Raw genomic sequence first — 25,756 nt, forward strand, 5'->3', positions numbered from 1 at the left:
AACCTATGGCGTCTGCTCCTGATGATAGCTCTTTATCATTAGACTAAGACACCAATTGATTTTTGGTGTAGATAGGGATTGAACCCCAGATCTCTTATTCAACCATCAAAGGTTTTACTAGTTGAACTAACTGGAACCCACGATTCATGCTAGATTGAACTAAGAGAAATTGCGTTAATTATCTTGGTAAGTTTCAAATTAGTGTTTTAATAAAATATCTATGCGGAGCCATACACAATACTTTCTTTGAAGGGAGGAAACTAACACTAATCTTTTTTCCTCTTTTTTTTTATTTTTATTTTTTTAATTTTTTTTTTTTTTTTTGAGAAAAGAAACTAACACTAATCTCATTCTTCTTCCAACGTTTTTTCGTAATGAATTAATTTCTAACCGATTCAACCCAGGGGGAGAACATAACCATGGTTATTAACCACAACACAATTCTAATCCTTAGTATTAGCGTATTTTATGGGTTGGGCTTTTCTTTAGCTTCTTGGCTCTCATTATCTTAGAAAAGACTTTAACCCAGTAAAATGTTTCAAAAAGTCTTTGGCCCATGACATGGAAAATTAAGGTCTTGTGGGTCACTCGAATAACTAGTGTGAATTGTGGTCTATGGAACTGTTGTCACTTGTCAAAGGCATGGAAAATTTAATCTCTTGTGGGTTACAACATTATTATTATTATTATTATTATTACTACTACTACTGGATGGGTTACTCTATTTTTTTAATTTAAAGAACTAGTTTTGAAAGTGAAAATAATCAGATTATCTGGCTCAGAATTTTAAAACTAAAAACTCCTTATAAACACAAGTATCATAATAATCCCATATACTTTAGATCTAGATTCATTCATATCTTCTTCTAAAAAAAAAAATTCACTCATATTGATACTTTATTTATTTATTTATTTATTTATTTTTTTTTTTGAGAAACTCATGTTGATACCTATAGTGGATATATTTGTCTCTGTCTATCTAGGACCATCAGCTTATAAAAATAATTAACCTATGACATTTACGCTATACATTTTTTTTTTGGGGGGGTAAAAAATTAATGCTAGACATTTAGCACATTGTAAAGGACCCACCCACCCAGCAAATAAGAAATAAGGCATCCTCTTGGCATAATTGTTGAATTTCTCAGTTCTCATTTGATATATGGTGCAGCTTGTGGAGGATGTTCAAAACCTCCTGGTTTCCCACAATTGTATTTTACTAAAATTTAGTTTGGCCTAGAAATACAAGCACTTCGGAAGACATCCTTAATTCGTTTAAGGTATGAATTTGATTTTTTTTTTTTTTTTTAAGTTGAATTAATAAAATTTCAATTCCAAGTGCAGTGACACCCATTGAAAAATCTTTTTTTTTTTTTTTTAGTTGGCGCCTTAACCATATTGTTGACAACAAAATTTAATAATATCAAGTATATCCAAATCTTAGTACTTGCATTTTTTTTTTTAAATAACCACATTTTAAATCTCTCATTTAAAAATACTAAACTCATTTAGTTATAATATATGTAAATCGTTTAAATAATCACACACAGTACTGACACACACATACATAATATATGTAAATCGTTTAAATAAACTCATTTGTTAATTGAAAATACTGAGATCGAACCCTGAAAATGCACTCACCATAAGGTTGGAGATTCCATTATAACAAAGGACATTGTTAATGACTATGAATGAATTTATCATTATACTTCAAGCACGAATGACAAGCTAGATGTCGCTTTAAAGTTAGACATTTTTTTCTTTTTTTCTTTTTTGAGGTGCTTAAAGTTAGACATTTCAATCAATTATTGCTAACTTTTTAATAACAAACCATTAATATTTGAGTAATGCTAATGAAATAAAGAATCAAATAAAGAAAGAGATGTTTGTATTTAAAAGAGGTTGGGTGCGTACGGATGTTGAAGATTAGTGGAATTATATTTCATATATAATAACAGGATTTTGTAAATTGATGCCTCAAGGAAATTAGTTTAGAAAATGATGAAGTTTAACTACAAAACTCATTGTAGCCTAAGGCTACAAAACTAATTGTAGTTTTGAAAATTTAACCGTTGAATTTCAAGTGCAGTGACACTCATTAGAAAATCTAACAGTTAAATTTCAAGTATAGTCATGATCAACAACAAGTAATAAAAGTTGAATTCCAAGTGCAGTGACACCCATTGGAATTTTTTTTTAGAAACACACCCATTGGAGAATCAAAACGCCATCTCTAATACTATCTTGCCAGACAGTCAAGTTAACGATTCTATCTAATGCCTTGTAAAATCTTGCTGTTTGTGTTTTAAATTTTAATAGTCTTTCAGTTCATCAAAAAAATGGGGAAGGTCCAATTTGGTGTTGCATTTTCAATTTCATGTATACAAGCCAACATCATACTCAATTTCCATTTGGTAGAAAAAAAAAAGGGGAGGGGGGATTACTTATGACTGACTATTTTTCAATGAAATATACTTTAAAAAAAAAAAGATAAACTAGAATAAATAAAAAATCATTTCATTGTTTGTTTTTTCCTCTTTCCTTTCGTAATGGAAAAAGTGCAAAATGATTTGGCTTTGCATAGCTGTGAACTTTTTATAGTGTTGAGAGTATACAAAAACAGAGAGTCAGATTCAATTTTGATGTTATTTTTCATTGGTTGTGCTAAGGAAATTGGTGAGACTTGTGTATTCCAAAACCAATATTGTTTTAATTTACTTATTGGAATGTGCTTAGTAAAAATCAATTATTTTCTTTAACAATGATTTTTTTTTTTTTTTAAGTCATGCTAGAAATATTACAAATTTTATTATAGTACATTTACAAACTGTATAACCAATCACTAAAAAATAATTTTGATATTCATTATTTGTTGACGTTTAACTTGCAAAGACTTGGGAAGCATATTTTTCTACAAGGTCCGTCTACTATTACTTACCCTGAATTTGGACTATAGAATTGTTTGTTCAGATTGTTGAGTCATTGCAAATTAAACGTGTAGCAAGCAATCATTAAACGTGTAGCAATCATATTTTTTGGGCGTCTAAATTAACCATGCTAGATTGAAAGTGTAAAAATGGTATTTATCAAGAACTGTTTAATGTTATCTATTTCTTTTTGCTCAAATCATTTTGTTAGGACATATGTGGTACTTGTTAGAACATATGTTATTGTAAATTGGCTAATCCTTTGACAAAACGCACTTTTCTTGTACTTGGGTAGATCTAGGATGGTTTAGTACTTCAAGGAACAAGAGTTCAAGCCTATTATTGAAGCCATGCAAATCTGTTCAAAAAACAAGTGAAGAAGTGTTGTTCATTAAAACTCGATAGATAGCTCGACAGATAATATCTATTGAGGTTTAATAAGAATTCTTGACAGCTCTCAATAGAAGTTGTATCTATCGAGAATTACGAAATTCAGATTTCCAAATTTTTTTTTTCATGCATATCCAAGTTATTTGTGCAGGGTTTCTTTTCTCACAATCCTAAACATATATAAGGATTATTTTAAGGGCCCTCAAAGGTGATGCAAGGTTATGCAACTTGATGCAAAGTCATTGTACATGCAAATTGTGACCGGAGACAATTGCCCTAGTTCATCATATTCATTGTAGAAGCTACTGTGTCTTTGCATCGACAGTTTTGTAACCAATGAGCTTCTTGATCTTCATCGTCTGGATGAACTGAAGAACTTTGTGGCTAACATCTTTCTCAAAGTCAGTGTGTTAGTCACATACTTGGATCTGTGTATCGATTGGTTAGTCACGTACTGGGAGCTGTGCATTGAAATGAGAGATTGTCACTACATTACAAGTCCAATTGTGTATTGGGGTAAGGGTTCAATTGTAGGTTGGTATTAGGTACTGGGATTTCTTTTACTTGTAACCATTTGTTTTGATAATAGTGGATTTTGAGTAGTGACCTTAAATTCACCCGATGAGGTTTTGCCTTGGTGGTTTTCTCCATTCGTAAACAAATCACCTATGTCAAATTTATTTTCCACTGCATTTAACTTATTTAGTGATTTGTTTGTGCTATCACACTTATTGCATGTAATAGAATCTAATTCATTCACTTGGCTAATTGATTTGATTAAGTTACCAAAGGGGTCAATACATTTTTGGCCTATCACATTTTTATTTTTAGCCAAAAAAATGATAATTACATGAAGAAAATTTAAATAGAAAAATTACATATGTTAAAAATTATATCCTCTAATATTATTTCATTTTGTTTCTTTAATTTTAATATTTTTTTTATTTCATTTTCATTTTTTATTTCAATTTAGTCATTTCATCAGTTCTATATCCAATTTTAACTTAATTTATTTATATTTTTCACTTTCCAAAACGATATTGTTTTAATGGGCTTGACTATGTGGATTGGATGCCAAGAGCCTTGTAGTTTTATTAGTTAACACCTCCTAGTATTTTTATGACATCTAAAGTTCAAATCCCCCTCATCTGAATGACTATATATCTTTTGTTTATGCTAAGTAGATATAGTAAATTTTAAAATAATATAATTTAAATGAAACTCTATTACCAAAATATTAAGTTGCTTATTAATTGTTAAGATGTTTATTCTCTGTATAACCCTATTACCTAAGCTTTAATAAATTTAATATTCTATTACACCTAAAGTTCATTTATTAAAAATTAAAAAATGAAATTTAATAATTATTTTTTTGATCATATCTATTATAGTTTTGTGTTTTAATGTAGCAAAACTACATGTTACATGTCTTGCTCAAGCCGAGTGACTCAAGATATATTGCACTTAAAATTAAAAAGTTTTTGTAATGTGACTAACTAATTATTAAAATTGTTAATTTACTCATGACTCACTAATTATTAAAACGGTTTCAATAGAATTAATAATTTTTTTTTCTTTTACATGAAATTTTAATTTATGGCACAACAATTAGTATACATTAAATTAATTAATAAAATTTGGACACAAAAATTTGCACTTTTTTTTTTATAACGATTGAAATGGTTTAGTATAATTAATACATAATATAAACTGTGTTAACAAATACCTATTATAAAATTGATACGGTTGTAATAACAATTTAACAAGATATGAAAATAATTATGCACCTCTTATTGGTCTTAAGGATATTTGGAATGGTGAAGTAAGGTCAAAGGTACGGTTGACACCATCTGACGGAACGTATATGGTTTTATTGCTGTCTAGGCTTTGTTTCATTGGACTGTCGGCCCCACCCTTTTTTTTTAAGCCAAAAAATTGAGTGACAGAAACATTTCAAACAAGATGTGGTCACATTGCAATGTAGGATATAAATTCCCTTAAGATATGATTTTACATTATATACCTTACTTATATGGTTTTTAGAATCTTGCAGCAATTTTGCAGGTTCTCTCCTTAGTGGATTTAGGTAATACTGATTATGGTACTTTCATTTTCCTCAAACAGGTTATAGTTTAGAGAATCTTTGATTTATGCTTGGAGATAGATTTGCTTTCTTAAGTCATCATATGTTGTGTTATTTAGGTTACTGTTGTGCATGTTATTTGTGAGGAATGTTCAACCAAAATCTGAATAATTAACTTGAGTAAAAACTTGGCTAATAAATTAGATTAAACACTGTGTTTTCCAGGGGTCTAAAACTTTGCAAGTGGTATCAAATCTAGGTGAAACCCTAATTGTTTAACGGCTATTGGGCTTTATTTAAATTCTACAAAATTATGACTCGATCGGTCAAAACTTCTTCTCAATTGATCGAGCTAGTCAGTTTTTGAATTTTTAACCTACAGCTTGTATGTCCTTAAATTTTGACTATGAAAGCATAAACAATGATAAAATAGATGATAAAGAAGAAAATAGCAAAATAGATATATTCAAAATAAGTTAAAATAGAGTATGGAATATGAAAACAGAAACTAGTAAAATCTTACTTGAATAAAACTTTTGTCTTTGATTAAACTTGAAAACAAACTGTCTTTGATACAAGTTTTGAAAATAAAACACTGTCTGAAGAGTTACAAGATTACAAAGTAAAATCTGTAAAGGGTTACAAGATTATATCTGTCTAGAAAGGAAGGGTTACAAGATTACAAAAGAGGAAGGATTACAAGAGTCTTTCTGAGGGAGAGGGAGAGGGAGAGCTATCTTGGACCTAAGCTTTAAAATTGTGATCTAAAAACTAAGACCTTCAAACTGGACCTGGAAACTTGGACCTATCTTCTGTCTTCGGAGTATATCCTTTTATAGATGAAATAAACCATGGTAAATCTTCAAAAGTAACCTGAGTTAAGTAAAATGGACCCAAGTTAATCTGTTGGTAGAACCTTGTAGAATTCTAAATAGTAAAAGTTTTGAACAGTAGTTTGCCTGTGAATCTGTCAGTTCACATGCTAATGTATAGTAGTTTTCTATCTGTGAGAATTTGCGTGCAAATAAAATTCTGTCAAAATATCTTTCTGGATCTTTCTGCATTCTGTCATTTTGTCTTTTGTCTTATCTGTCACATGTCATAGGGGTCATGAGAATCTTGGAATGCTTTTGGGTGAGTCTTGTAGTTTGGAGAGGAGGATTCCATTACTATATTATCTTCATCGTCTGATATTTGTGATGCAGCTTCAAGCAGCTGCTTTTTAAGCTGTCTTCTTTCTAAAACAAAGGCAAGGATACCAGTGGTTAGTAGTAGTTCCGCTAGTAATCATTAATTGCTTGGAAATAGAATAAATACGTTTATCAGTTCATCATCTGTTTGCTTGTTCACACTTAGGCTAGGCACACACTAATTAGAAACATGGACTATGATGATATAGATTATGATGAAGGCTATAGCATGAAAGATATAGATAATAATTGATCAAATAGTAATATAGATTATGAAACAAATTCTGATTCTAACAGTGAAATTGATGATTATAATTATAATAGTAACACAAATAATTGGAATACTTTAGCAGGAGATAAAATCAACCGACAGACTTATAAACACAATAATAGTTTTTTAGATAGAATTAATAAAAAAATTAGACTCTTTAGAAGCTGCTGAAAGATCCATTAAAGTAGAAAGGAAAAATGATAGTTTTTTGGACCTCTATGAAAGAATGAAAGCTTTAAATTCACCTTTAAAAAATGAAAGAGAATTTGAACCTCATCATAGATCATCTTCAACTAAAACTATGATAGATAGTTGGTATATAAATAATAATTCAAAAGAAGAAGAAGAAATAGATAAGAACTTACAGACATTAAAAGCAACCAACAGAAGAGTTGACGAAGAAACTAGCCCAATTAAGGAAAGAGTAACACGTATAGAAGATAAAAGAAAGGATCTCATAAAAAGTACTATAGAAAGTGTCAGAGATATAATAAATGAAGACAAAGAAAGAGGTATGATAAGGAAAGGCGCAGTAAAAGAAATGTTAGAAAAAATAGAAAAACAAAAGAGCCTAATAGAGACAAGTAATGAAGAAAGAGTGTTAAAGAAAGAAAATAGTAGTCTTAAAGAATCTCTATGTAGGAAACTTGATACAAAGGATGAGATAGGAAAAGTCAACAAAGGTAGGAAAAATAAAAATAATAATTTAAAAGAGGAAATTGAGGAAAGACTAAAATTAATTGAAAGATCTATAGTAGATACCCAAGATGATAGTCTGGCAGAATTAACTAAAAAGATAGAAATTTTAATGCATGCACCTTTAGAGATAGACAAAAAAAGATATATAATAGTTTTAAATGTTACTGAGTCATCAGATAATGAGAAAACTGACAGACATGTTAGTAATACTATTTGTCATAAATGCAAAAAATATGGACATCCAAAAAAAAAAATGTGATAGACATAATAAAAATGTAAAACGTATAAGTAAATTAGAATTTGAGCCAGATATAATAAATGAATTAATGGAAATATTTAATGTTAATAAAAAAGAAATAGATCAAGTAAAGAAAAAGAAAGAATTAAAATCAACCAATCCACTTAAGGTTAACAAAAGAATTAGGAAACAAAAAGACATAATAATAAAATTGATAGATAATTTACCTAATCAAGTAAAAGACAAAAAAGACTATTTAATAAAATTGAAAGATTCTATAGACATACCTATTGGGCCAAAATGGCCAAATACCACCAATTTCAGAACTTTTTAAAAAAAAACACTATTTCGGAACTATATAGGAAATTACCACTTTTTATGGTACTCAAGTTTCTTAAACTCGAGTTCCTAGAAGTTTTGCCACCTTGGCACTACTGAGGTGGAAATTGGGCAATTAAAAAAAATTATGTGGTACTCGAGCATGGTAAGCTCAAGTACCATGCAACACAATACTTGAGTATACCAGGCTCAAGTACCATTTTATAATAAAATGCTGTTTTTTTTTTTTTTTTTTTTTTGGGTTTATCGACAAATAAACATAAACACAAAATGGTGTTTATTTTATTTATAGGGTACTCGAGCTAACCAAGCTCGAGTACCTAGTATTTGTTTTTTCAGGATTATCGACAAATAAACATAAACATAAAAATAAGTAGCTTTTTTACATTTTTATTTATTTAAATAGAAGCATTGTAAAATATAGAGATTTTAATTTCAAAATATGAATTTAATTTCTACATTAAGTAAAATTGTTCACTATTTTTTCACAAAAATTGTTCACTGTTTTCTGCATAAACTATTTCTATCATTTTGCATAAAATTATTTTCTGTTCAACATTATTTAAAAAATTGTTCACTCTCTTTTCTGCGTAAATTATTTTATGTTCACTATTTAAAAAATCGTTCACTGTTTTCTCATAAAACACCTAGTGAAATTGTTTTTTCTAAATCTAAACGCTAAATCTGAATACTTTTTCATGTTTGAATTTCACAATAATCGAATCTATTTTTCTGCATTGTCCTTATGTAATCTATTATTACATAATCGAATCTATTTCACTCCGTTACTATTCTGCAACCTAGCTCCCTATCAAAATTTTAAAACTTATATACATTCACCAATAGTCTTGCCGTAGAATCTCTCTTGCACCCCACATTTTTGTTTATTGTTTTTTTTTTTTTTTTAGTTGCAGCTTACGCATATGCAAGTAACAATAATATGCAAGTATTATAAAAGATTTAATTGCTTGAGTTAAAATCATCTCCTTCATTAATAAATAAGGAGTTATAAAAAAAAATTTAGAAAGGTTTTTATTGATAATCTTAATTACAGATATTATATATAAGGACAAATATACAAAATTATGCATGTTATATTATACTAATCATTCATTTAGTTAGAAAATAATTCTAAAATTATGTAATAATAACTTATTTAGTTATAATCTATATATATATATATATATATATATATAAAACCGAAACCTTTGAAACTCCCACAATTTTCCACATCATCATTTTAATTTAAAAAAATTTTAAATTAAAAGAGAGTCCTAACAGGAGTCTCTTATCTATATATATATATATATATATATATTATATATATATAAGAGACAAAATCTTTGAAAACCCTAAAACAATCTCCTCTGTCAGTCTCCACTAAGAGAGAAAACCCTAAGTTTCAATTTCTTTGGTACGCTTGCTATTGCTTTTTCTCTTTTTTGTGAATAAGTTTTTTTTGCTTTTGTTTTGTGTCTGGTGGAGGTGATCTTGCGGCTGTCTGTTCTTCCAGGCCTCATGAAATTTTACATGACTTTCATTGGCGATGGAGTAGTACTTTACAATATATAGTATAACTACAAGTATTGTGGTAAGTTTGCTAACTTTTTGTGTGGTTCAAAAATGTTATATTCTATATTATTTTAGATTATATAACCTTAAACTTTACCCTATGGAGACGTATGTTAGGTTGTCTCACATCAGAAGTAGCTTATTGCATTTGTTGTACAAGTTTTCAATTCCTTTTGTGTGGATATTTTTTCACAGCTGTGGAGTAAGGTATATGCACTATATGTTATCTTATATTTTCTCTTATGGTGTCATGCTTCTTTGTTTATTAATTAAAGATTATGTTGGAAGCCTATATTATTTGCACCTTCAAAGTGTTTGACAATGTTTGAACCAAATTTTTCATCAATTAGGAAGAATTGGATAAAAAAAACTTAGAAAAGCTTTCCATCCTTACTGAAATTGTCTCGCAATAATGACTTTGTTTTTGTTTTGTTTTTATAATTTGTAGGTTCTGAATCTTTTGATTTTAAATTTTATTGTCTTTTGAAAGTTTGACCATATAAATTTTTGGGTTCAATTTTTTGCAATATTTGAAACAGTTTAGCAAATTTCAACTGTTATAACTATGGATTATTCTCTTGAAGGTAACCTATCTTTCTCTTATATTTTCTCTATTTGGTAGTCATATATATATATATATATATATATTTTCCTTTCAGACGTTTTAACATTAGAATTTTTTAGTTATTTTTTTTCAATATCTAAATTTGTTAGCTAGATTTTTTGCAACCCATTGCATGTTCAAGCAATGGCTTATTCATCAAATTGTAACTCAAAAAAATAGGAGCAATTCACACAATAGTATAATTTCATAATCAATTTAAAATTTTATAAAATTATTTTAGTCTATTATAAATAGGTAAGATCCCGTGCGTTGCACGGGTTTCCGACTAGTTTCTCAAAAATATATATAAAGAAAATTTATGATTAAAGCCATGCAACGCATGGAACTTTCACTAGTATTTTTTATAAATTTAAGCATTATAAAACATTTCATCCACACTTTAAGGGTATCATTTGATTCATTTCTTTCAATTTAAATTTTGAACAAATCCTTCTATATATATATAATCATTCTATTACATTCCTTCCAAAATGGCAAAATGATAGATAGTTTGATAGCCATCCAAACGCATCACAAAACAAATATCTTCTTTTTTTTTCTTTTTCTTTTTTTATGAAAAAAAAAATCTTTTAAATATCATAGGACATTTCACTTTTGTTGTGTTTTGAGTTGATACCACTTCTATTTCTTGCAAAGTGACATTGTCTCCAAGTTCTTGTTCCACGTGTAATAGACAGTTTATTTAATTCAGTGTTAACTGTAGCTATGTATCTTGTTAGACTTTGTTTCATAAAATTGCTAAAGAAACATGACTTTTTCTATACTTCTTGTTTCAAATTTAATTGACTTTCCTCTACTAATGGTTACGTTCTAATGCCAACTCGTACTTTTGATTGGAAGATTACTGCATAAATTAAGCCTATGTGAGTGGACTCTGATTGGACCAGATATTGTGTATTGTTCTCCATTCAGCAATCAGCTAGAAAATATTTAGGTTTCTAAAGCATGGAAGCAATAGGAAATAGAAATCTAAAAGAGACATTTAGCACTTGTGTTGCATTAAATTTTGTAGAAATACAATGTAGCTTAGTATGAAAATAATACACATGAAAAATACTTTAAAAAAATTATGAGAATGGCATAATAATGAAATTAAAAATATGCAATTCCTAGTGTTTGTACAATGCAGTTGTGCAATACTAAAGATTACATACCCAAGCCATGAGTATGAAAGAAGTGGCTGCACAAAATGCAAACTGGCCAGCTTTAAAAGACTACAATAGGAGGTGTATGCATCCCTATAAAAGTAAATTTGTTCCTTGCAAAGCTTGAAGGTAGGCAAATAGACAGACACAATCATTTAGCTACTTGATGCTCTAGAAAGGCAGATTGTATGGCTAAAAGTAGATTTTATCAATGCAGAAAAACAAATTCGTTCATTGTGAAATTTAAACATGAAAAAGCATTCAGATTTGACGTTCAAATTTTGAAAACACGATTTCACTAGGTGTTTTATGAGAAAACAGGGAACAATTTTTTAAATAGTGAACAAAAAATAATTTACGCAGAAAAGAGAGTGAACAATTTTTTAAATAATGCTGAATAGAAAATAATTTTATGCAGAATGCTAGAAATAGTTTATGCAGAAAAAAAGTGAACAATTTTTATGAGAAAACAGTGAATAGTTTTACTTAATGCAAAAAACAGATTTTATGAATGTAGTAAGCAGATTCGAATATATAGTAAACATGATGTGTAGAGTGCAAATTTTATTAATGTAGAAACATATTTTATCAATGCAAAAAAATAGATTCGATAATTGTGAAATTCAAACATGAAAAAGCATTCAGATTTGGCGTTTAGATTTAGAAAAAACAATTTGACTAGGTGTTTTATGAGAAAACAGTGAACAATTTTTTAAATAGTGAATAGAAAATAATTTACGCAGAAAAGAGAGTGAACAATTTTTTAAATAATGCTGAACAGAAAATAATTTTATGCAGAATGCTAGAAATAGTTTATACAGAAAACAGTGAACAATTTTTATGAGAAAACAGTGAACAGTTTTACTTAATGCAAAAAACAGATTTTATGAATGCAATAAGCAGATTCGAATATACAGTAAACATGATGGGCAGAGTGCAAATTTTATTAATGTAGAAATAGATTTTATCAATGCAGAAAAATAGATTCGATTATTGTGAAATTCAAACATGAAAAAGCATTCAGATTTGGGGTTTAGATTTAGACAAAACAATTTGACTAGGTGTTTTATGAGAAAACAGTGAACAACTTTTTAAATAGTGAACAGAAAATAATTTACGCAGAAAAGAGAGTGAACAATTTTTTAAATAATGCTGAATAGAAAATAATTTTATGCAAAATGCTAAAAATAGTTTATGCAGAAAACAGTGAACAATTTTTATGAGAAAACAGTGAACAGTTTTACTTAATGCAAAAAATAAATTTTATGAACGTAGTAAACAGATTCGAATATACATTGAACATGATGTACAAAGAGCAAATTTTATTAATGTAGAAATAGATTTTATCAATGAAGAAAAACAAATTCGTTCATTTTGAAATTTAAACATGAAAAAGCATTTAGATTTGGCTTTTAAAATTAGAAAACAAGATTTCACTAGGTGTTTTATGAGAAAACAGGGAAAAAAAATTTTAAATAGTGAACAGAAAATAATTTACGCAGAAAAGAGAGTGAACAATTTTTTAAATAATGCTGAATAAAAAATAATTTTATGCAGAATGCTAGAAATAGTTTATGCAGAAAAAAAGTGAACAATTTTTATGAAAAAACAGTGAATAGTTTTACTTAATGCAAAAAACAGATTTTATGAATGCAATAAGCAGATTCGAATATACAGTAAACATGATGGGCAGAGTGCAAATTTTATTAATGTAGAAATAGATTTTATCAATGCAGAAAAATAGATTCGATTATTGTGAAATTCAAACATGAAAAAGCATTCAAATTTGGGGTTTAGATTTAGACAAAACAATTTCACTAGGTGTTTTATGAGAAAACAGTGAACAACTTTTTAAATAGTGAACAGAAAATTTACGCAGAAAAGAGAGTGAACAATTTTTTAAATAATGCTGAATAGAAAATAATTTTATGCAAAATGCTAAAAATAGTTTATGCAGAAAACAGTGAACAATTTTTATGAGAAAACAGTGAACATTTTTACTTAATGCAAAAAATAGATTTTATGAACGTAGTAAGCAGATTTGAAGATACATTGAACATGATGTACAAAGAGCAAATTTTATTAATGTAGAAATAGATTTTATCAATGAAGAAAAACAAATTCGTTCATTTTGAAATTTAAACATGAAAAAGCATTTAGATTTGGCTTTTAAAATTAGAAAACAAGATTTCACTAGGTGTTTTATGAGAAAACAGGGAACAATTTTTTTTAAATAGTGAACAGAAAATAATTTACACAGAAAAGAGAATGAACAATTTTTTAAATAATGCTGAACAAAAAATAATTTTATGCAAAATGCTAGAAATAGTTTATGCAAAAAACAGTGAATAATTTTTATGAGAAAACAGTGAACAGATTTACTTAATGCAAAAAACAGATTTTATGAATGCAGTAAGCAGATTCAAATATACAGTAAACATGATAGGCAGAGTGCAAATTTTATTAATGTAAAAACAGATTTTATCAATGCAAAAAAACAAATTCGTTCATTTTGAAATTTAAACATGAAAAAACATTCAAATTTAGCTTTTAAAATTAGAAAACAAGATTTCGCTAGGTTTTTTATGAGAAAACAGGGAACAATTTTTTAAATAGTGAACAGAAAATAATTTACGCAAAAAAGAGAGTGAACAATTTTTTAAATAATGCTGAACAGAAAATAATTTTATGCAGAATGCTAGAAATAGTTTATGCAGAAAATAGTGAACAATTTTTATGAGAAAACAGTGAACAGTTCTACTTAATGCAAAAAACAAATTTTATGAATGCCGTAAGCAGATTCGAATATACAGTAAACATAATGGGTAGAGTGCAAATCTTATTAATGTAGAAACAAATTTTATCAATGCAGAAAAATAGATTCGATTATTGTGAAATTCAAACATGAAAAAGCATTCAAATTTGGCGTTTAGATTTAGAAAAAAAGATTTCACTAGGTGTTTTGTGAGAAAACAGTGAACGATTTTTTAAATAGTGAATAGAAAATAATTTATACAGAAAAGAGAGTGAACAATTTTTTAAATAATGCTGAACAAAAAATAATTTTATGCAAAAAGCTAGAAATAGTTTATGCAGAAAACAGTGAACAATTTTTGTGAGAAAACAGTGAACAATTTTACTTAATATAGAAATTAAATTCATATTTTGAAATTAAAATCTCTATATTTTACAATGCTTCTATTTAAATAAATAAAAATGTAAAAAAGCTACTTATTTTTATGTTTATGTTTATTTGTCGATAATCCAAAAAAAAAAAATTACTAGGTACTCGAGCTTGTTGAGCTCGAGTACTCTATAAATAAGATAAACACCATTTTATGTTTATGTTTATTTGTCGATAATCCCAAAAAAAAAAATAATAAATAAAAAATTTCCAGATACTTGAGTATTGTGTTGCATGGTACTTGAGTTTACCATGCTCAAGTACCACATAATTTTTTTTAATTGCCCAATTTCCACCTCAGCATTGCCACAGTGGCAAAACTTCTAGGAACTCGAGTTTAAGAAACTTGAGTACCATAAAAAGTGGTATTTCCCTATATAGTTCCGAAACAGTGTTTTTTTACTACAAATTTCTGAAAATGGTGGTATTTAGCCATTTTGGCCTGTTGCTCTTGCCTTACCATATGTCCGCATGGCCGTACGGGCTTAAACAACAACTAATAGCCAACTTGATATTTGATAAACAAAAAAGCCAGGCTTTACCTATTCCACTTTTTTTGGGTTAAAAGGACATAAATAAGACAAACTAGGAAGCCAAAATGGCTAAGTTCGCGGCTAATAGCCTACAATAGTTAACCCCATTAACATCAGAGCATAACAACTCCTTAACAAAGTTTGGGGCTGAATCAAAAATGCAAAATTCTTCCTCCATCGTGCTACCATTCCTTGCAAGCGCATCAACACTACCTCCTCCACTTTATACCCCACCAATAAAATCTTGACACATGTTTACTTAATTAATTAAATACTACCATTAATTAATAATAGTAGTATTAATAAGTCAATAATGGTAGTATTTAATTAATTAGGTAAGCATGTGGCAAGTTTTTATTAGTGGAGTATAGAGTAAAACAGGAAAAATAGGACAGAAGATTTGGACTCAACTTTATAGACTAAACGAAAGCAAGTGGGAAACTTCATAGCCGGTCTTCAACCATAAAAATGGCTCATAGCTGGTCACCTGGAAGTTCACTCAGCCTTGCTAAAGAAACTTAAAATCTCTTATATATTGTTGCTCCCATTCTCTAAGTCTGCAACACTCTTTGGTACATATCGCCTAACAAGCTAGTAAGTTACCAATTGCTTCCATGGCCACTCAAGCAACTTCCTCCTCCCCCTCTTCAACATCTTCATCTTCTTCTTCTTCTTCTTCTTCTTCTTCTTGCCCTCAATGGAAATGCCATGTGTTTCTCAATTTTTGTGGTGTTGACACTCGCAAGAATTTCACAGATCATCTTTATATTGCTTTGAAACAAAAGGGTATTATCACTTTTTGGGATGATGAGAAACTTGAGCGAGGAAAGTATATTTCCCAAGAGCTCTTGAAAGCAATAGAAGAGTCCAAGTATGCTATCATCGTTCTCTCAACAAACTATGCTTCTTCAAGGTGGTGCTTAACTGAACTAGCAAAAAATTTTGAATGCATGAAAAAGGCCAAATTGACAATTTTACCTGTCTTTTATCATGTGGATCCTTCTGACGTAAGGAACCAGAGAGGCACTCTTGCTAAAGCCTTTGCAAAACATGAGGAAGATACCAGAGTTAACACAGAAGATGTGCAAGTATGGAAAGCTGCTTTGAAAGACTTAGGTCATATATCTGGATGGCATTTGCATGATAGGTAACATTTGTCTTGAGTAATTTTGTTCATACTATTATCTTTTTGTTTTGCTGAATCATACTATTATCAATATCATAATTTTCTACACTAAAATTTTGCTGACTTTCCCATGGACTAACAGGAAATTTACTATTATTATTATTATTATTATTATTTTACTTTTTCTAGTCAATCAAACCAGAGTAAATTTATGTTTATCTCCTGCATGTATATTATGAACTTAGGACATTATATATAATATCAAATTGGACCCTGGTTGAATCTTTGGGTAGTTTGAAGCATGGTAGTATATTTATATTAGTGATTTACTCAATATATACAAATTAAGACACAAACTTAGCAATTAATCCGCATTCTTTAAAGTTATTTGTTTGGTATTTATAGTTGACCCTTTAATGCCTCAATTCAAATTCTTGCCTCCTTTTAGTTCAAAACTATTACTTATTTATCTCAAAAGGGTGACAAGACTCATTACAGGACAAATGTGTTTAGACATCTACTTAATCAGTAGTTATTTCCAAAGTCTATGATGCGTAGGTTCTAATCCCATATATACTTTGATTTTTTGGTAGATTTCTCATACGTTCATTATTATTACTTGACTTTTTCTTTTCTTTTTTATTTGGCCACATGATAAGAGAGTATTTAACTATTTATAGAATAACCTAGACTAACCCTATTCTAATCCTACTAGGACTAGATTCTAGACATGCAAGTATAAACTTTACACAGACCTTGCAACAAATTTGGCCCCTAATAGCTCTAAAATTGTCCTCATAATACATCTAGTAATGAATCTCTAATTATAATTAGGCACTCTCAATGTGGCTTAATGAAGCCAAGATTATGTTTATGATGAATGTTTTGTCTCTAAATGTAGCTAGCTTTGCGCCATAGAAATGATTGTTTTACTATTTTCTTTGCAGGCATGAATCAATAATTATACAAAAAATCATTAGAAGGATATTTAGTTAGTTGTATCACAAACTCCCATGTGTTTTCGAGGACCTTCTTGGAATGGACTTCTGTGTGGAGGAAATGTTGGATTCATACATAGGTGAAGGGTTGGGTGGTGTTCGCTTTGTTGGGATATGTGGGATGGGTGGAATGGGCAAAACAACCCTTGCACATGAAATTTATAGAAGAATTTCTGGTAACTTTGAAGCTAGAAGCTTTATTGCTAATATTAGAGAAGAAACTAAAAATCAAGGTCTAGTTTCTTTACAAAAACAACTTCTTTCTAAGATCCTCATGGAAAGTGAAATAAATATATGGGATGTTTGTGAGGGAATCAATGTTATAAAGAATACACTATGTAATAAAAATGTTTTTATTATTCTTGATGATGTGGATGGTGATGAGCAATTAGAAGCATTGGCAAGGAAGCATGATTGGTTTGGTCTTGGAAATAGAATCATTGTAACAAGCAAAGATAGCCATTTATTGATAAAATGTGGTGTGGATTACATATATACAGCCAAGGCATTGAATAATGATGTTGCTTTGCAGCTTTTTAGTTGGAAAGCTTTTCATAAACCTCATCCTGAAGAAAATTATGTGAATTTGTCTAAGGACTTTGTGAATTTTGCTAAAGGGGCCTTCCTTTAGCTCTTAAAGTTTTAGGTTCTTCATTGTTTGCTAAAAAATCGAAAGAATGGGAAAGTGCCCTATATAAACTAAAAAAAGAACCTAATAGAAACATTTTGGATATACTTCAAATAAGTTTTGATGGGCTAACAAATTCAGAGAAAGGATTGTTTCTAGATATTGCATGTTTTTTCAAAGGAAAGAACAAAGATTGCATAAGAGATATATTGGAAAGTTTGTGTTGTTATCTAGACTACAATATTGGTGTTCTTAAGGGCAAATCTCTCATAACCATTGATGACCATGGAACTTTGTGGATGCATGATTTGCTACAAGATATGGGTCAAGAAATCGTTCGTCATGAATCTCCTAAAGAGCCTGGTGGACGTAGTAGGTTGTGGATTTATGATGATGTCATTCATGTATTGAAGAATAATACTGTAAGTTGACTAGTACAAGCTTGAACTTAAAGAAGTATTTATGTTATTATAAATTTTTCTAAGAATTTACCAATTATTTTAATTTCATTGTTTTTGTTTATTTGGGAACAAAGGTAGTTGAAGGCATAATGCTAAACATACCTATTCAAAAAGTGGAACACCTGAGTGTTAAAGCATTCTCAAAGATGAAAATTTTGAGATTGCTTAAAATTAGTAGTGAGAAACTTCTAGAAGACTACATAAATTGTACTATGCAATTTCCAAAAGACCTCATTAGAGGTAAGGTGCAACTTCCACAAGGCCTCAATTATCTTTCTAATGAGTTACTTCTTCTCGAATGGCATGGATATCATTTAAAATGCTTACCAACCAATTTCCAACTAAACATACTTGTTGAATTGAGAATGCATTGTAGTGGCATCAAACAACTATGGAATGGAAATATGGTAAGATTTTTAGTTATGCAAATGTGCATTTTATTCGTTTTCATTAAGGCATGACTTTATCTAATAAAATTTTTTTTTTGTTGGTTTATAATAGAATTTAAATGAGTTAAGACTCATTGACCTAAGTGACTCTCAAAACTTGATTGAGATGCCAGACCTTAGTAGAGCCCCAAAACTTAAGCAATTGATTTTTCGACATTGTACAAGACTATATAAGACTCATGCATCTCTTGGAGATCTCAAATAGCTTATTCGATTAGATCTGAATGGTTGCAAATGTCTTGAAAGCCTTCCTCACAAGATCAGCTTGGAAGCACTTGAAATTTTCGATCTTGGTGGTTGTTCAAGACTGAAGAAGTTTCCAAAAATTGTAGGAAATATGTCACGTTTGTTGAAACTTTGTTTGAGTGGGACAGCTATAAAAGATCTACCATTATCAATGGAGCATTTAATTAGCCTTATTGAATTGGATCTAAGGGACTGTAAAAACCTTTCAAGTCTTTCGAATGCATGTTGTTGTTTGATGTCTCTAAAAATTCTCACTTTATCTGGCTACTCAAAACTTGATGAATTACCAAAGAATTTGGGTAATATCAAAGGCCTAGAAAAGCTAGACATGAGTGGAACTGCTATAACAGGGCTACCTTTGTCTGTTGTTCACTTAAAAAATCTCGAAGCACTATCTCTCCATGGATGTGTGGGGCTATCATCTAAATCTTTCAATAAGCTCCTAAGTTTTCCTTTAATGCAACGAAAAAGAAGTCCTAATCCCATGGGCATGTTAGAGTGTTGTTTACAAGGCTTATGGTCTTTGACAAAACTAGATTTAAGTTATTGCAATATTCGAACGATTTCTGATGTTCTTGGGTCCTTGTCATCTTTAAAAGTATTAAATCTAAAAGGAAACAATTTTGTTTGCCTTCCCAAAAGCATCATTCAGCTATCTAATTTGCAATACCTTTACTTGAGTGGTTGCTCTCAACTTCAAATGTTGCCCAAGCTTCCATTAAATATGTATTTTATCAATGCAGCAAGGTGTACCTCACTGGAAATATTATCATTAAGTCTAGGATATGATTTTGGGCCGAGTATAAATCTTCTCAATTGCGTCAAATTGATTTATAATCAAGGCAAAGGTGACCTGTTGTCAACATTTCTAAGACATTTTATCATTAAGGTCTATCTGTCTATCTGTCTCTCTCATATCTCACAATTCCTGGAAGTGAAATTCCAAATTGGTTTAGGCACCAAAATGTGGGGGCTTCAGTGAATCTACAAGTGCCTTCACATTTATTATTAAATAGCAAATTTATGGGAATCGCTATGTGCGCTGTTTATATATTCCGCCAGCATCATCCGCTTGACCAACGTGAGCTTTAGTGTTCCGTTAGAGGCAACGGATATGGATCTTGCGAACCGGGCGTTAGGTTTTCAACCGAATTTGGTAATATTGAATCGTATCATCTTTGGCTCAAATATTTTCCCCATGAAGACTTCAGAAGCAACTGGAAAGAAAAATTGAATCATGTGGATGCTAATGAATTCACCCAAATTGAGGTTACATTTAAAACCATTGGTCCAGGCTTGGAGGTTACGAAATGCAGAGCCCATTTGATATTTGAGCAAGACATTGAAGATCTCAATCAAACTAAGCCTGGGTCTAGCAGCTGCACTATCACTCCTTATTATGACGATGATGATTTAGGCGATTCAGAGAAAGATACCAAAATCAAGGAAAGCCATGATGATGAACCACCACACCCAAGACAGAGCACCCTAATCTAATTGAAAACTGGATTGGGAATTCATGCATACAAGGACAAGGTGACTCTGATTGTGAGTGAGGAAAGAGGAATCCTAGCGAAAGTGGCAACTTTGATGAATCTGCACAGTTGAGAAACTTTTTTTTTTCTCTTTGATTTATTTGTAAGTCACCTTTTTCTCTTTCTTATGGGTCTAGTTTGCAATTGATTGTGTGTTCATCATTTTTGTTCAATTATGCCAAGGGGTAAAATCAGCACTTTTGTTGTTCTATCTATAGTATTTGCTACAATATTTTCCATAGGAGAATACAATTGAACAGATGCATCCTTACTTCAGTGTTGTTGTGTAATCAAATGGAAAGTAGAATATTTGGACCCTTTTGAAAAAAAAAAAAAAAAAAAAGGCACGTGATTTTGTTTTTCTTCACCAAATTAACCCTTTTGAAATCTGAAAATGGAGTCAATGAATTTTTTTTTTTTTTCCCAGTTGTATGAAGCTTTGGAAATTTGCCTTTTGGTTTTCCGATTTTGTATTGAGTTTGCCCTAGAATTGGGCTTGTAATAGTTGCATTAGGCTCTTGTTGTTGTTGTTGTTGTTGTTGTTTTTTTGGATCCTAATATAAGAAACTTAATTATAATTTTTTTTTTCATTTAAACAATTTGATTTTAGAAATGAAGTTTTGTCTAGAACTCCTAGTGTGTTTGTGTGTGGATTATCTTTCCTTATAATATTGTAGTTGATGGATTATCTTCTATCAATTAAATATAATTATTTGTGTTATTGCTTATCAGAATAGTCTTAATTGTTGTGCTCTAAAGTCTAAACAAACTTTTATTTTATTTGTTTATTTAGTTAAATTTGTTTTCTTTTCTAGTGTACAAGCATCTAGATACGATTCTGGACAATTTGGAATTAGAAACTTCTCATCATCTTATTTGTCATTTAGAAACCAATAGTAGATAAAGAGGCTACGCAATGCCAAATGGCAGAGATGTTCATACTACCGCCAAAGCAAAGGGTTTGGTGCTTACTACAACGACCACTACACTGTCTTTGAGTGACTATGGGGTTGATGCTGATGATGATGGAGAGTTGAACTGGGTTTGGGGCTATTTCTGTTCGGCTACGAGGAAACTTGAGGTTAAATAATATGAAAAGGGTAAAAAGCTTTTGAATCATATGGGCTGAAATAGCAATTCCCATCCCCACTTATTTCTTGAGTTCTTAATTTTTTTGGTTTCCCTTCAAAACACACACACACACACATATATTTATTTATTTTTTCTAATCCTATCATTTTCTTAGAAACTTTTCAGAACATATAAGCACAACTCTAGCAAGCCAGTTGTGTTTGGCTTTATTGGCAATTTCTTTCCTTTAAATAAAATGTATTTTTCCAAGAAAATAGGACCTTATTGTGGTTTATGTTGTTTTGTATATATGTTTTCTGAAGGTACCAGTTGGAGCTATGCCAGAAAGCTTTGGAGGAGAATATTGTTGTTTATTTGGGGACAGGTTGTGGGACAACCACATTGTTGTACTGCTTATACATGAGCTGGGTCACTTGATAAGGAAGCCCCAGAAGAGCATATGCATCATCCTTGCCCCTACGGTGGCTCTGGTTCAGTAGGTAAGCTACTATCTATCATGTTGGCTTGTAGTTAAGTTTGAGACAGTATTTGTAGGTTATATGGCTGGTACATTGCACAATAATGAAGTGATGTGCTCTTTGGCTTGGCTGAAGTTGTAGGTATGTAGGTCGTGAGAAGCGGGTAGGGTTGTTGCTTTTTAGTGCTTATGTATGGAATTTCTCATTGTGATTCTAGATTTTAAGAAGGGGCATTTTGAATCTAGGTACTTCAAGTTCACAATGGAAGGGAGTTTAGCATTTTATCATCAGAACCATGATTGTACTATGAAGTATGATCTCGTGATCCCTTGAAATATATAAACAAAATCAAGATAGGGCTAGACTACCAAATAGTACAAAAGCATCAATTCCTAGAACCCAGGATTCAATTCCTAGAAATTGACCAACCTTGATAGTGTAGAAGTTTGGGCTTACTCTTTAAACAGCTAGGTGATATGTAGTGTAAGCAAGCAAATAAAGGATTGTGTGGCCTCTTTATCTGTTAATTCGGGTCTCATTCGTTAATTGATGATTGATAATTGTGAAAGAAAAATGCAAAACTCTAATTATGATTTATGAGGCATGACCCAGTAGAACAAGAAGATCTAATGAGGAATTTCACCTTGAGAGACTGAGACAACCCCACTGATACCATTCTTAAAGATATGGGAAAACAAGTTTTAGAATAACCTCTTCACTACTTGCACAGTTGCCTTCAGTACTGTTGTGCTCTTCCTTCTGTCTTAAATTTAAATAAAATATCTCATTTTTTTCTAACTCTCTTTGTGATTTGGTGAATAATGACTTTTCCATCCTTTCACTCATAATAGCACTTCCTCATTTTATAATAACTGGAAATTTTACCGCAAAATGGGTATTCACTCTTCAAAAATTGATATATTTACTTTGCCAAAATGTATATATTTCCTATTCTCTTGGATAAACATTGTAATAGACAGCTTAAGAGGTTCAAGACCATTGTTGTTTGTTGGTTAGAGTTGAATTAGATTGGCACTGACGGAAAAGAAATTTAAATTAGAATATGTGATTGCCAGCCCTTTACAACATTTTAAGTGGTCATTGGAAGTAACAACTGAGAGAAGCATACTGCTTGTGTATATGATCTGTGTGATATTGGGTCCAATGCTAGTGTTCACAAACACTTTTATGGGACAATGTCCTAATATGGAATTTAGTTGATAGATCTCATGTGCATGAGTTATATTGTTCTCTGCATCTCAACCTGCACTGGAAAATGTATCCTCAAGATTTAAATGAGCCCATATTATTCCTTAATTTTGGTTTGGTTCTCCATTTTATAGGACATCGAATAGTTCTACTTACAGTCATTATGGATATCCTTGTTGTACATTAGAAAATATTTACAATGCTATGCTAGTATATTGGCTCTCAAGCTGTCAATTTTTAAAATTGTTTTTTTGGGGGTGGGGGGTGTGCATATTGCTGTTGACTCTGCTCTCCAGCAGATCATGCTCATGTAACCAGTCAGATGCCTGTGAATTGACTATTATCTTCTGGACGTAAAGAAGACTTGTAGATGACTGTGCAGAAATGGTGGTTGGTTCTGCTTCTGCTGATGACTGTGCTGTTAAGGCTTTGACAAGTTTAGCTGCTAAGTGGAGAAAGAGGATTTTCATAGGATGTATTCCGATTGAATCTACAGTTGATAATGTGCAGTTGCATTTCAGTCAGTTTAGCTATGTTTTGGACGTGTATCTTCCTAAGGTAAAAAGTTGCTGATTTATATGTCGTTTAATTGAGAATGTGTGGATGGCTAGCTAATGAAAATATTACTGCATTGTTTTTCTTGACAACTTTCTAAATGCTTCAACCATGCTATGAAGCATGTGATTAGATGTATTGTTAAACCAGCTTGGGGTTCAAGTTTTTAAAATGGGCTTGCTTGTAGAGCGATACTTTTACCAACTTATCTATATAGCAAAAATTCAATGCTGAAATTAAGATGTTCAGATATGACTACGAGAGGGAAAATGAACACATGATGAGCACTTAGACGTAACACCAATTGGAAACAGATGAGATATTCTGCCAAATTCATCCTGGGACAAGAATTGAAAATTAGTAATTTCTCAGAGGCTTTTCTTGGTACTAATTGTAATTGATTGCTTGGTTTTTCATGTTGCTATTTGCACATCATGTAAACTCATTTTGTACTGTAATTGCATATTCTGTGTTATATATTAGTATTTATCAAATCCTTTTTGGGTGTTGCCCATATGTTATTGGCATAACTAATATCATAATGCATTTTGCTTCAGGATGAAAGAAAAATGTGTCATAGGGGGTTCGGTTTTATGACATTGTCTGATGAAATTTCAGCTGAGTACACTTCTCAGAAAGTACATAGGATACGTGGGCAGACATGTGTATGTTATCATGAAATATGATAGACAGGTGCTTGGGTCCAATAGGCACTCATGTGGGTAGCTGACTATCAAAGGAAAGAGCCTCAGAACTTTCTTGTGCAGAGTGGTTTGGTGGGCTACTGTCTATCACATATGGTCTCAGAGAAACTTAAGAATTCATGGAGAGGTCAAAACAGAGGAAATCAAAGTGAAGAGAATGAGAAAGGATGTTAAGTTTAGAATGATGTTCAAAGGAAGTAACTGCGACTCTATCATTCATGGCTTCTGCTTAAAAGTTTTGCTAGTAGCTGGGTTTGTGATTGGTCTTATTTTTTTAAAGAAGATGTTGGGTAAGATTAGCACCAATCTGATGCTGTAGTTTAGTCTGAAGGCTCATATCTCTATGTAAAACTGGGTTGGGATGATGTAACACTGTTTTCAAATGGAGATGATCTTTTAATGTATAGGTCAGGGCAGATGCTTTTGTTGTAGTGGACTAACTGAAGTCTCAGTGTTTTAAGTGTTTCTGTTTTGTAACAATAAAAAATTATGAATTATCCAAAAAAGATAGAAGAATGCTCAATTCCTTTTTTTTTTTTTTTGTTTTTTTGTTTTTTTTTTTGTGAGGATGCAACAAAAGTGTCTGTAGGGGCAAGGACAAGCACCCAATCCGTTATTGCATTTGTCATCATCTTCCCGCTATAGCACCTTTGTATTCCATCCTAGTATTTTAAGCCATATAGTTAATTATTCTAATTATGTTCTAGACTTGATAGATATTATCATACACAGTATTGCGTAAATAAATAAATAGATGAATACATAATTTAGTTACCTTGGGAAACCAATGGAATAACAATTCCAAAGTAAAAACCACTGTCGGGGGGTTAACTAACAACCATAAGGAAAATAGCTCCACTATTTAAATTTGAAATATATACAATAGGCTTCACTTTAAATCTATTACTATCATATGTGTTATTTAGTAAAGTGATCACGTGTAGCTCTGAATTGATTGACTCTTCTACAAGTGAACTTTGTTGAACGTGAACACTCACTCATGACTTCCAAGTACCCATTTGAAGATTAACTCCAACAATTCTTTTTTAATTGAATGCAATAACTTCATCTTGATCACCAGATCTTCAAAATCATG

At 30.6% G+C, this 25,756-nt stretch overlaps 3 protein-coding genes across 3 annotated transcripts; all 3 read left to right on the forward strand.

The window, feature by feature from the left end:
- Window positions 1-15,813: 15,813 nt before the first annotated feature.
- LOC115966981 (TMV resistance protein N-like) lies at window positions 15,814-16,350 on the forward strand. The gene has a single exon (XM_031086101.1). It carries the CDS (start codon window positions 15,814-15,816, stop codon window positions 16,348-16,350), a length of 537 nt encoding a protein of 178 aa, XP_030941961.1.
- Window positions 16,351-17,353: 1,003 nt separating this feature from the next.
- Window positions 17,354-17,954, forward strand: LOC115966982 (TMV resistance protein N-like). Its single transcript, XM_031086103.1, has one exon. The coding sequence runs from the start codon at window positions 17,364-17,366 to the stop codon at window positions 17,952-17,954; it is 591 nt and encodes a 196-aa protein (XP_030941963.1). The 5' UTR covers window positions 17,354-17,363.
- Window positions 17,955-23,783: 5,829 nt separating this feature from the next.
- Window positions 23,784-25,175, forward strand: LOC115969104 (heterogeneous nuclear ribonucleoprotein A1-like). The gene is made up of 2 exons (XM_031088673.1): window positions 23,784-23,959; window positions 24,514-25,175. The coding sequence occupies exons 1-2, from the start codon at window positions 23,786-23,788 to the stop codon at window positions 24,640-24,642; spliced, it is 303 nt and encodes a 100-aa protein (XP_030944533.1). The 5' UTR covers window positions 23,784-23,785; the 3' UTR covers window positions 24,643-25,175.
- The last annotated feature ends 581 nt before the right edge of the window (window positions 25,176-25,756 follow it).

Source organism: Quercus lobata, chromosome 11 (genome assembly GCF_001633185.2).
Source record: "Quercus lobata isolate SW786 chromosome 11, ValleyOak3.0 Primary Assembly, whole genome shotgun sequence".
Taxonomy (NCBI): Eukaryota; Viridiplantae; Streptophyta; class Magnoliopsida; order Fagales; family Fagaceae; genus Quercus; species Quercus lobata.